At 38.5% G+C, this 13589-nt stretch overlaps 1 protein-coding gene across 7 annotated transcripts in view; it reads left to right on the top strand.

Moving 5' to 3' along the window:
* The window catches only part of LOC126353810 (protein pigeon), a 479712-nt gene that overhangs the window by 222730 nt on the left and 243393 nt on the right, over nt 1–13589 (top strand). For all 7 annotated transcript variants that reach the window (XM_050002914.1, XM_050002910.1, XM_050002911.1 and 4 more), the window contains exon 6: nt 10531–10740. In XM_050002914.1, coding sequence (XP_049858871.1) covers nt 10531–10740 — 210 coding nt within the window. The remainder of the gene's footprint in view (nt 1–10530; nt 10741–13589) is intronic.

The raw sequence follows: 13589 nt of genomic DNA, 5'->3' as shown, positions 1-13589 counted from the left end.
CTATACAGGTTCTAATATTATACATGTTTAATAATGCCACACCTTTTACACAACCATTCATAATTAATTTTTCTTATTGTTATGTTTGGTTCCTCTTCTAAATAATTTGTAAATATTTTTCATGTATAGCAGTTGCTGCTTGCAAGGCTGCCGCTGTGTGATTTATTATCTTCTTCTCATTGTATTTCAACTGATATATAATTATGGTGTAACATGTTTCCTGTTTGAAAGCAGGGTTGTCACTTGCAAGGGATCCCATCTTAAATTTTCTTAAAGTTTACCCTTGTGTCTGTCCGGCAATAGCTCCACAAATACCAGAAATCTTCATAGATTAAAACTCTTACTAGGAAGTGAAGACCCAAATGCTGAACAATGACTGTGTTTATTATCTGTAGAATAACTCATTAACAGTAATACATCAGACTTTACAATCTGTTACATTTATGTAGAGTTATTACGTGAATTGTCTCATATCCTGTACATTAAGGAAATGTTGATTATTGATGCGAAACCCAAACCATGGAACTTCACTAGGAGGGACTCCAGGGCATGGTGCATGGCATTGCAGACACCAAGGAAATACTGGTGGTGATGCAAGTGCATAGAATGGAGACCTTGCATCACCACACAACCCCCAAGAGTACTTAAAACATAAAAATAGGAGCATGTAAAACCAGATAAACACTAACTTCATTTTTGATGACTTACAGTTTGAACTGATCATGATTGCTCAATTATAAAAACCGTTGAGAGTACTAATGCCACCCAAACACTCATTTATTTCTTAAAATGTTCTTGTACCCTCACAAAACACTATTAATTTTAACAGCAAATAAGAATGAGTTTAGTTAAACGAAACATAAATACAGGCTTTTCCCAATGAGATGATAATTGATTACTTGTAATCAATAATGATGGTACCAGCAGATATAATCAAACAACTGACTTTACATGACAAATGGCAGTGTCCTCAATACAGTTTTAAAATTTTGGGGTGCCTCTAATCCTTGAAGCAGTTGCCAATTTACCTCTGTAGGTGTCTTCTGCAGCCAGAAACAAAATGTCTGGGAATTGTTTTATATATATTGGCAACAGCCTCTCAGTCTGGAAGTTTTAACTGAAGTAAATCTCAGCCATGAAAGCCTGGCTTACATGATCCATGACTTCAAATCCAAAAGTTCTGTGTGTGATTCCAGCCACACCATGGATTTTGAATTAAAATTTGATTAGTAGTAATTTTACTCATTTGATGTTCAGTTTACAAGGATTTTGGGCATACCATGGTATTATAGTGTAAGAAAAAGAAGTGGTCATTATATAATGGTATTTACATACATACGGGTCTAGTTTGACAAGGACGAGATAAGTAGTTGGTTGAGACTCAGAACTCCGTATTGTCCTTGAATTTGGAACTGCCACGAAAAATGGAAGAAGTAGCAGTGACTAATGCCAGCCAAGCACTTGCAAATGCTCTGAACTTGTTCACAGCAAATTCTCTAGCAATAAACCTCAGTAGAACAAATTACATGCAGTTCCAATCCAGTTACATAAGCCCAGAAGAGATTAACATTGCACACGAGAGTCGACAGTTACAGAGCATTCAGTGCACAAAGTTTGTAGGCGTTCACATAGATAACCGGCTCAACTGTGAACTCCACATACAGCAAACACTAAAAAAGCTTAGCTCAGCAACACTTGCCATCCGAATAACCTCCAAAATAGGAGACATCAATGTATCAAAGTCTGCATACTTTGGCTACTTTCATTCAGTGATGTGGTATGGCACAATCTTTTGGCGCAACTCACCACTTTTTTTTAAAAAAAAAAAAATTGTAAGCCATAAAAAAGCAGACCAAATTATATGTAGTGTTCTCCAAGAACCTCATGTCACAATCTTTTTAAACAGTTAGGTATATTAATCACTACCTCACAATATCTTCTCTCACTTGTGGCTTTCGCACTTCTCAATTCCTCTGAATATGAAAAAAATGAGGCATACCATCATTATAACTCAAGACGGAAAGGTGATATGCACTGTGAATGGAAAAATCTCTCTCTGGTACAAAAAGGGATAAAGTACACAAGTACAAAAATCTTTAACACACTCCTGAGTAATATAAAGTGTCTAAAAGAAAAAAGAAATTCTATTCAAAAAAAGCTAAAGGAATTCCTACTGGTGAAATGTTTCTGCTCTTTAGATGAATTCTTCAGCAGAGATAAATAATTTGAGTAGTAATTCAGATTATTTCCGTTGTCATTGTATCTGTATTTTTTATCACTATTGTATTTTTGTATTGTATTGTTTATTATCTCTATTATATTATTGTATTGTACCAGTGTTGAATCATTCATCTACCATGTGTAATATATCAGTATGTATTGTATTGTATGATATCTATATTGTATCTGCTTTGAGTCGTTCCACGTCCATGCATAATCACATCATACTGGATCTATGGAATAGGTATCTCAAATAAATAAATAAAAATAAACAAAAAGGATGGAGAGGGCCATAGAAAGCACTGCACTGAAGACACAAAAATCTTCCAAAGTACTGTAATGGTGCCTACAACCTTTTTAAAAGTTTGTTGCATTCTTGCTTCCCGAGCATGGGGTCCCAGGTTCGATTACCAGTGGGGTCAGGGATTTGCACCTGCCTCGAGATGACTGGGTGTTTGTGCCGTCCTCATCATTTCGTCATCATTCATGAAAGTGGCAAGATTGGGCTGTGCAAAGGTTGGGAATTTGTACAGGTGCTGCTAACCACGCAGTTGAGTGCCCCACAAACCAATCATCATCATCATCATCTTTTTAAAAGTTACAGTATAATAGTAAGCTAGTCATTGTACAGATACTGAGTGGTAAAAATGTAGATATAAAAAAATTGACTGTAGATCAACCTAGGTGCCTATATAAGATTTAGATCATAACCTAGGCTTATTCAAGAAACTAAAGAATATATTGAACTCATTAAGTGGAATACCAAAAATTTAAAACTTAATGAAAGAAAGCATAAATTCTCTGAATTAGAGGCCAGAATTCTAAGTACAGTTTTAAAGAGTAGTTCAGTAGTTTAGCAGGATATAGTCAGAACAGAAATAATTAAGTCAGGGTGTCTCACTTGGTTTTAGTGAAATAGCAGACACACAAAAGCCTTTAATGATGCATAAAATACTCCAGCTTGTTGACAAAAGAAGAAAATATGAAAATGCTAGGAGGAAGGTAGGAAATTAGATGTACAAGTTGCTTAGGAGTGAAATAAATTTGCGAACAGACTGATCATAATGGGTTAGCAAGACATGTAAAACACTATCAGTTTGTAGGATACAGTGAAATGGTGAGAAAGAAGATTTAACAGAACTTTATATAACTAACATATATAAGTGTTGAACTATGAGAAGCAGTTGAGAAACATCTGTTCAGTATAGAGAAAAGAACAGGTGAGTGGGCATATACATTGGCGAAAAGCTGTTAAAAGATATGATGGAGGAGATGCATAAGGAGTAAGTTAGTATGGGAGAAACAAGAGGACCAAATTTTCTGAGTAGAGTTTGACTGAGTACTGACTGATTGTGAGTCCAAACAAATCAATATGGGCAGGGTGTATATGCCTCAGGACAACTGGGAAAAACCCGCGAATTTTTTCATCTGGGGGAAGTCCAGGAAAAACTTGGGAAATTTTTAGAATTCTGGGATTTTTACTTTTTTTTAGTGTTCAGTTAAATTTTTGTAATTTTGACTGGTAAGAACTGACACTCTAACAAAGATTTTGCTTTAGCCCACTACTGCAGAATAATACTGCAGCAATAAAATATAAATGAGAGAATAACACCAAAATAAAACTTTAGTTGCAAATAAAATATGCCATTTAAAACAACAAAGCACAGTACACACACAAGTGCCTGTCGACAGAAACATGTGCAAAGGCTTTATTACCAGGACTCTGCAATACTTTGTAACAACAAACTGCTTTTGATGTGTATGACATCACAACTGTTTACACTTCTAACAGGCCACAGGAAAATATTGTCAATGGTGGTTTGAGAAGTGTTACTTCCAATGTAAATTTCCTTTTAAGCAAGATGAATTATGATGTGTGAGAGAATGTGTTACTTCCAATGTAAATTTCCTTTTAAGCAAGATGAATTATGATGTGTGAGAGAATGTGTGAAAACTTAATGTGGGGGACAAGCCACTTAAAAAAATCTGGGCCCAGGAGACTTGCTATTTATGACATTATTTAAAATTTGACTTGCACATTTGTGTTTGATGTGTCTTAAAGGGTAATACAGGCTAAAAAAAGGCCAAGTCTCAATGTAAGTTTTTCATATTTATTTTAGTTCATCCACAGATCACAAATTATGCAATAACAATGACAAGAAATATAATTATCCTTAAAAATAAAATCCAAAGTGAGTTCTTGAGCAATTTAACAAGTAATTGGTTTTTCTATAGAAAAGTCCAAGTGCTTGATGGAACACAAATTCAGTCGGGGCCTCATGAAATGTTTGGTGCACAGCAGTGAAATTTATAATCATGCTTGCCAGCAATATTCAGGTGCTGTGATTTGATTTAAGCTGTTTTCTTAGGACCCTGCCTAACCACACCCTCAGAAAGAAGACCAAAAATTTTTGAGTACCAGTATTATATGTGAAAGCTTAGCTTTTCTTGTAGGCATACTGTATGTAAATTAATTTAAACCATTAACTTTTCCTATTTGTGTCTTCATGCTACTTAAAAATGATGTTGCTGTTGGTTGATTACATCATGTGTCCTATGCTCTGGATATCTACTGGCATTAGTTGGCGAGATCACATGACATGAGCTAAGATTTGCTGATGATTTCAGTGCTTTGGAAGCTACTGTGCTGTATTTGGTGGCATTCCTATTTATACTTTTGTGATACAAAAATAAACAGTGTAAATGTTGCCATGCATCAAAGATTTTTTCAAAAAACATTCTTTTTTGGTGGATTTCATTTCCTAAAGTGTCATGCAGGTATATATAACCTTCACCATTCAAAGAATTGCTGTTTTACAGCTCAGCGGGAAAGTATATTGTCACTTAACAAGGGGAAAGATGTACTTTCACCAGGGTATAATGAATGTCCACCTGGAAAAAAAGAGTAGTTTTAACAGGGAAATCCAGGAAAAACCAGTTTTTTGTTCTCCCCTCCCCCCCCCCCCCCCCCCACCTGCCCCGCCCACCCCACCCCACCCCAATCCACGTATATACCTTGATAAGCATCAGTGAAATATATTTTGCCAGAACCAAAATCTGCAGGATAAATAGAAAATAGGAGGTTATTTCAGCTGACGTAAAAAATCTCTAATATTGATGAATTACCATTAGATTTTCAGAAAAGCACTATCTTTTTATTAACAAAGATAAATGTGGAAATTATTGAATGATCAGCTGATCTGAAGGTGCTTGTAAACTGTCAGAATAATATACAGAAGAACATAAAGAAAAATTTGAAGAGGTCGTGGATGAAGATTAATTGTTTAAGAAAAACAAAATATGTCTGTGACTTAATTCAAGCTTTGCACTTAGCAAGGAAAGAAAAGATAAAATCAATAATGAATCATTCCTAATGTTTTAAGACCAAAAGAAAGCTTTCAGTGATGTAAGGTGGAATAACATATTATCGGTTATAAAATGAGAGGTAGATTACAAAAAAATTATAATCTACAAATATGAAAATGTGTAATAGAAGATGAATATCAAGAAACACAAATTTTTGTTAAGAATGGTAAGAAACAGGATTGTTATATATTATCATTGTTATTTAACTTGTATATTGAAAAGCAGTGAGAGATGGGAAAGAAAATCTCAGAAAAGCAGTAAAAATACAGGAGCACCAGACAAATAGGTGATCTGAAGTCTTCCTGGTGTATTTCCAATTTGAACAATTTTGGGTATCTGACCAGGTAGCATCGTAACTTCCCCACAATGTTTTGGCAGACGTACATGCTGCCATCTTCAGGTGATTCCTGGCAAATGCAGCACAGCATTCGTCAGGAACCACCTGAAGATGGCAGCGTGTGGGAAACTACGACGCTACCCGGTCAGATGCCTGAGAACTGTTCAAATTGGAAGTATGCCGGGAAAACTTCAGATTGCATATCAAGTACCTCTACGGGGAGGAAATGCTTCAACAGATGAAGATGCTGGACAAGCTGCGGAACAAGAAGAAGTGACAGCTGTGCTCACTTGCATTCCTGCTTAGATGCTGAGACAGTACGATCATGCTGCCTTTCGCCAAGATAACTCACCGCGGTGGCCAAGCGCATCATGAGATGAGCCAGCTTAGCACTGGTAAGAGAGAGAATTCATCATACTCATTGCTGCCTGGCTGACACTTACAAGAAACTGTTGGTTGTCCATCTCAGGATATCTTCAGTTCTATCTCCCATATCATGGGAATAGGCTGACGCTGCCACCTGGACACAAGCAGACGGCGTACGAAGAAAACCTACAAGTAAGCAGATATGTTTGAATGCCCTGTAGCACGACAGAAGACTATGCAAGAACCACCTAAGCACACTGTCATCAACCTTACAAGAACAATCTTTGATGCAACAATGTTGGTGCTCGAGAAAGAGCTCAACTTCGCCCCAACCCCGACATCTCTACCAATTGTGGACATTATAATCAGTGGGAGCAGCCCACCTACACTCTGACAGCCAATGAAGCAGAAGAAATACGTCGTGAAATGTCCTGTGTGCTCACCAGACCCACATCACTGAAACAGAAAATCTTGAAGGAGGAGAGAGCGGCCATCCATGAGTTACCCAGAGATCCTGAGTTGGTGGTCATGCCTGCTGACAAAGGCAATGCTACAGTACTGCTCCTGCACTCAGAATATAAGAGAAACATGTACGAACTTCTCGATGACGCAGCATACAGAAGTATAGAAGGAGACCCGACAAGTCACCTTCAAAGAAGAACCGTTGAACTTCTTCGCGGTCTATTTGATGGAAAATCTGTCAAGAAACTTCGAGCATGAGTGGCTGCACCATCACGACTATATGGGCTACCAAAGGTCCACAAGGATGGGTCACCTATGCATCCAATAGTCAGCAACATAGGAGCAGCAACCTATGAACTCACCCAACACCTGACGGGTCTCCTTAGTCCATTGGTGGGAAAATGCGAACACCACATCCACAATTCCATCCACTTTGTGCAACATATACAAGAACTTCGGCTCCAGGTTAACGGTTTGTTAGTGAGCTTCGACGTAATGTCTGTCTTCACTAGGGTACCACTGAAAGACTCCATCGACCTGATAAGCAAGAAATTTGACAGCAACCTAACAAGGCTCTTCGAGTTCATGCTCACCTCAACATACTTCCTGTTTAACAGAAATTATTATGAACAAACAGATGGCGTCGCCATGGGATGCCTGCTTTCACCGATTGTAGCCAACTTTTTTATGGAGAATTTTGAGGAGAAGGCACTAGAACAAGCCAAACAAAAACCAACTTGTTTCTTCCACTTCTTGAATGACACGCTTGTTGTTTGGCCGCATGGACGGGACAGCTTAAATGAATTTCTCGAACACCTCAACTCGCTACACCCCAACATGCAGTTCACAATGGAGGTGGAGCAGCATGGTGCCCTACCGTTTCTTGATGTCCTGGTGAAACGGAAACCTGATGGCAAGCGGGGACACAGTGTATACCGAAAACCTACACACATCGATTTGTACCTAAATGCCTTCAGTTGTCACCACAACTCCCAGCGTAAAGGCGTTTTGCACACACTTTTTCACAGGGCACGATCGGTCTGCGATCAGGAGAGCCTTCCAGCAGAACTGCAGCACCTTGAGACAACATTTCAGAAAAATTGGTACAACCAGAAGCAAATAAGACACGCACTCAGACAGACTGCGCCAAGAGAACAAGAAGAAGAAACAGAAGAACACAAGTCATTGGCGTGCATTCCATTTGTCGGAAACATCTCAAGAAAAATTGGCTGAATCCTGGGACAACACAATGTGAAATACGTATTCCGACCCTCTGCAAAAACCTTGACTCTGTTGGGTTCAGTGAAAGATGACCTAGGCCTTTGAAAACCAGGTGTTTATCAAATTACCTGTCAGTGCGGAAAATCATACATTGGGGAGAAAGTCCGCACTGTAGAAGAGAGGTGCTGCGAACACAAATGCCATACCGAACTATGCCAGGCCACTAAACCAGCTATGGCTGACCATTGTATAAAGACCAGCCATACTATGGACTTTGAAAAAACAAAAATACTCTGACAATCCTCCTACTACTGGGACTGCATTACTAAAGAGGCCATTGAAATCCGACTACAGGACGATCTAATTAATAAAGAGAGCAACCTTCAGCTTAGTCAGGCTTGGAACCCTGCACTCAGCCTGGAGAGAAAAATGCGGTCCCAGAGATCTAGGACCGCTCCCGACGGCGGCAACAGGGAGACTGCAGACCCCAGTTCAGAGCCAGGCACCGCTTCCCCCACTACCTCCAGTAGCCGCCGCACCTGCCGGACCAAAGAAACCAGGAGAGGAACGGTGGAGGGGGTAACAGCTAGCATATATTGGGCACCGAGAGGAACAGCACACCATTCGTCAGGAACCACTTGAAGATAGCAGCATGTATCTGCTGAAATATTATGGGGAAATTACGACGCTACCTGGTCGGATACCTGAGAACTGTTCAGACAGACAGACAGACAGACAGATATACTAAGGTTTGCAAATGATGTAGCCCTTCTGACAAGAGCACTTGTATGATAGTCGGAGTGGGGGGGGGGGTTGCAATCGGTGGGAATGGAGTTTTTGTAAATATAAGTCACCCAGTGTGTGACATCAACTGAAAAGACTGACAGTTTGGTGGCCGATCTTGCTCAGGTGGGAATTACCAGCTGTCAGTGCCATACAATCATTTCATTTCATTTTGGAAGACAAACGGTGAGTTGTTGATAGCTGTAAAAAAGGTCCAGTTTAGACCCTGTTGACCTCTTTCTAAAATATGTGGCCACAGTAGGCATACTTTTTGAAAAAGAATACATGTTATTGGAAGAAAAACACTTGATTACACTTTTTTTTCCGTTTCCCTGACAGCTTGGGGAGTGCCCTTACTACCTGGACAAAAGAAGTTACTTAGAAGACCTGCTGAAAGGACTGATCTGTATATTCATGTAGAATAAGAGCTAAGAATAAAAAAGCTAAGAAAAAGATGGTGCTGAGTAGTGGGAAGGTAAACTGTCATTTGCTTAATTTTAAAATTGGTCATAACACACTAGTCCAAGAAGTGAAAGAACTCTCCTACCTAGGCAGTAAGATTAAACAGTGTGTCTGGAGCTACGAAGATATCAGAAATGGACTTGTGCAGTGGAAAAACCTTTCTTTCATAAAAGAACACTAGTGATATGAAATATTGATGTGGAATGGGCTAAGGAATTTTTCAGTGTGTGTATCTGAAGCACAGAATTGAATTTAGTTGAAATATTGTTCTTGGAAAATTCAGAGAATAAGAAACTGGGAATGGGTTTCTATTGAAAAATGTTGAAAATTAAGTGGACAGATGAACCAAATGAAGAGGCACCAAAATAGAATAGGCTAAAAATGAGTCTGTGGGAAACCCTTACCAGGAGAAGGGTCAGTTATTGGAAATAAACTTGGTGCTGGAAGGATCAGTGGAGAGTAACAAATTATCGAGGTAGACAGAGACTAGGATATACTATATAAAGCACAGGGCATGTAGTGCATAGCCCTCACATACAGAGAAAGACAGTTATAACAATATAGAATGCTGAATCTTGGATGACAGCATCAGGATAAAATTGGAGAACAGCTTGTGAGATCACAGGAATGTAAATTATACTCAAAATATCTAAGTGCAAAGATAGATGAATTGGTTAGTGAGGTAACATCTCTGTATGCTTTGTTATTGAGGCAATTGCAAATTCTTCAATCTTTTTAACTACAGCCTCCTACTTGTCACTTGCACCTGTGCCAGCAGCTGTAAAGAGGGCTCAGATCACCATACTTGCCATCAGCCCCTCAACACTATAAAGCTAGTGCATAAATCAGCCAACACCATGTACCACTGTTGTATGTGGTATTTCTGACATGTTTACATGAAGCCTCGAGCTAAAAGTACTGAACTCGTGAAGCGAAAAAACACTTTGTCTAAAGCAGTATTTGACACACCCGATGAATCTGTTGTGTTTCCTATCCTCACAAGTGTCACATTCTGTAGAGACAGTGTTAACAGTAATATGAGAGAACAAGTATGCAAAGAGAGAGGGAAGAGAGAGAAAGAGAAAGAGAAAAAGAGGGATGGGAACGGGGAGGGGGGGGGGGGGGGGGATGCAGCTCCCTGACTGACTACTGACTAACTTAAAATAATTTGTTTGTATGTCATATAACTAATATCTAGAAGAACATATTTATATACTGTGTAATTCCATTGAAAAACTTCCCTTTTAAATATTGTAGTCCTCCACCATGTTTCAACTTCTTTTACATACTGTTATGACTGTATTTTTTTACAGACATTAAATGGAGATCCACCTTATGAGTCTATAGTAAAAACATTCTGTTGGGCTCAGTGGGACTGTGTACACCAGTCACTTTATTACATTCACTATCGAAAACCACAAATCAGTGTTGAAGGGGAAGAAAAAGAAGAAAATCAAGAGGAAGAGATGTCGCCCACTCTGTCATGCCTGCAATTCCATGATGAAATGCCACATGAGACTGTGGTAAGTGTTTCAGTAAAAGTAGAAGCGTGGATAAGAAGAATTACTGAAATGTGGCTAACTGTCAGTACTTTTGTACTCACTGCCTTACAGTAATGTACCAAGCTCAAAACAATTTTTTTCAATATTTAATAATGAAATAGTTTTCAGTGCCTGCTCACAGACTACTGAAAGATTGTTCCACACACCATTGTTTTTGCAAGGAGAGAGATTTATCAATAGTTTCATGCTGTTAATGCTAATTCCTGCCCTTTCTTTCTCCATTTCCTATTCTTCCCTTTTTCTCCTTCAAAAATTAGGTCACTAACCTGCATAATCTCCACAGAATCTTGTTATTTATATGTGCAGCACTTTATAATAACACTAATATGGCAATTTCATGATATCCGTCCGATTATGATTATGTTTTAGTAATGACTGGCTGTCAATGTTTGATCTTAAATGAGACTGCCTTGTTGGTGACTTACTTCAACTGTGGCCTAGCATTGATTTAGCACATCTGACTGGCTCTACTGTGGCTTGGCCGTGACAGACTGAAATATTAATATTAACCTTTGTGCAAATTAAAAACTAATGTAGAAAAGTCTTAACAAAATGTTAAATACAGATCAGCAATATATTTACTAATAATATAAAACGCAAAAATTTAGACAACACTTACACACATTTGGAAGTGAAATTATTTTATTTAACTTTTGACCAAGTATTCCATAAGTGGCCTGTACTTGCCTCCTAGAGATGAAATGTACAGTACTGCCAAGGAACACAGATGAAAGTAAAAGTGACACACTACCACTTGTAATGATGATGACTGATGAGGGTGGACAAATATGAAGGGGGAGACTTTAGAGAAAGGAGGACCAACTCTGTGTGGTTCTTCCACCTTTATCTTTGTCATCCCTGTATTTGAAGCAATAGGTGATGCTTGTGAGCAGACTGGTGTAGTTGATGCTGGGAGTATGTACGGGACAAGTCTTATATCTCAGTCTGTTACAGAGATATGAGCCATGAGGCAAGGTATTTTGAGCAGGGGTTGTGTAGTGATGGATGAGAATATTGTGTATATTCGTAGGGCAGTGAAATACTACTGTGGGAGGGGGGGGGGGGGAATAGTGAGTAGGACATTCCTCATTTCAGGGCATGACGAGAGATAGCTGAAACCCTGAATTGTGCAGGTGGAAACTCTCCCTGCAATATATATGATATATTCTCATAACCCTCCTGGCCTCAACCTTCATTAGTCATTGTCTTTACCCATCTAGCCCCTTCCTTGTTCCAATTCCAGCACTATGCAGCCCTCTGTTCCACCAATGCACCCTCGGTCTTTTTTCTTTTCTCCCTTTCGGTTACCACCCCTTTCTCACCCTCCCTCTAACCTCCCGACTACACCTAGCTGCTCTATCCTCTCTCCACCTTGTCACTCTATGCTTTCACAAGCAGCACTTTTCATCCCCCACTGCTACCCTGCTATCCTTAGCCCTCCCAACCCAGCCTCCTCTTTACCTCCACCACCTGGTTGCCTTTCACATCATGCACTGCTGCTCGCAGTATGGCTCCAGTAGCCAGAGACTATGGCCATGTGTGTGTCAGTTTCATTTGCATGAAAGTGTGTGTGTGTGTGTGTGTGTGTGTGTGTGTGTGTGTGTGTGTGTTTTGTATATTTTCAGTGAAGGCCTTGTTGGTCAAAAAGCTCTATCTCTGAGAGTATTTTTGTTGTGCCTATCTGCAACTCAGCATCTCCATTATATGGTGAATAGGATCTATCCCTTTCATAATATTGTACATTCCATCCTGCATTTTCCATTGTTATCCTTTTCATAACTTTGTTGTCATTCCATTCTGGATTTTCCACTGTTTAAATGTAACTGGAAATAGAAATAAACTGAACCATAAATAATATGATTTTACAGTATTAAAAATTACTAATAAAAGTAAACTGTACTACAAGGTAATCATTTTAGGCATTAAACTAATAGTTTGTAAAATATCTGTAGTAAGTAGTGGATAGACAGGATTTGTAAGGGGAATGAAAAACTGTGCACCCTAAATACATCCTTCAAGTTAAAGAGGCTGCAAACTAACTAAAATGGAAAGAACCAAATGGAATGTGACCAATCTAATAATAAAGAAATTGGGCTATGTCACTCCCAAAGCAATGGAAAAACCTAACTTAAACAGTAAAATATGGAGTAATAGTAGAAGCTGTCTAGAAAGAACTTGCAATGTCGTAGGGCTATTTGGATACTGATATCTAGTTTTTTTTTTCCTTTTTTCAAGTGAAATAATCATTTGTCAATATTTGGTTTATTTGATTTGATTTGATTTGATTTTTTATTGGTCCAGTTTTATCATACAGCACAAATTGTACAATTGATACTGGGCAGGTCAAAGATAAGTTACAATAATACATAGTATTAGCAAAATAGTAGGAAAATTAAACATAGGTACCTATTACAATTAATTTTGTTACATATTTGGAAATTTTCTGACAGAATAGAAGTAGTGCTTTATTAGAAATGCCTTTAGTTTATCTTTAAATATTGGATGAGTAACATTTATTATTTCCTCTGCTATCTTATCATGTAGTATTACACCAACGTTAATTATTCTCCTCTAATAGGTGGTGGTTCTGTGATATTTTTGATGTATATTTGATTTCCCTCTGGTAGTGCAGTTGTGTACATTTTGCTTCTGTAGCAGTTTGCCTGTTTTCAGGAGGTAGTCCATAGTGAACAAGATAGTTTCATAAATGAATAATCTTGAATCTCAGCAAAATGGTATTTACAGGACTCCATCTTTTTAAGGCCACAAATTATTCTTAGAGCTCTTTTTTGCATTCTAAAAACCTTTAC

Source organism: Schistocerca gregaria, chromosome 3, assembly GCF_023897955.1.
Source record: "Schistocerca gregaria isolate iqSchGreg1 chromosome 3, iqSchGreg1.2, whole genome shotgun sequence".
Lineage (NCBI taxonomy): Eukaryota > Metazoa > Arthropoda > Insecta > Orthoptera > Acrididae > Schistocerca > Schistocerca gregaria.
Note: the sequence above shows the minus strand (reverse complement) of the source record. Positions and strands in the feature narration are given on the sequence as shown.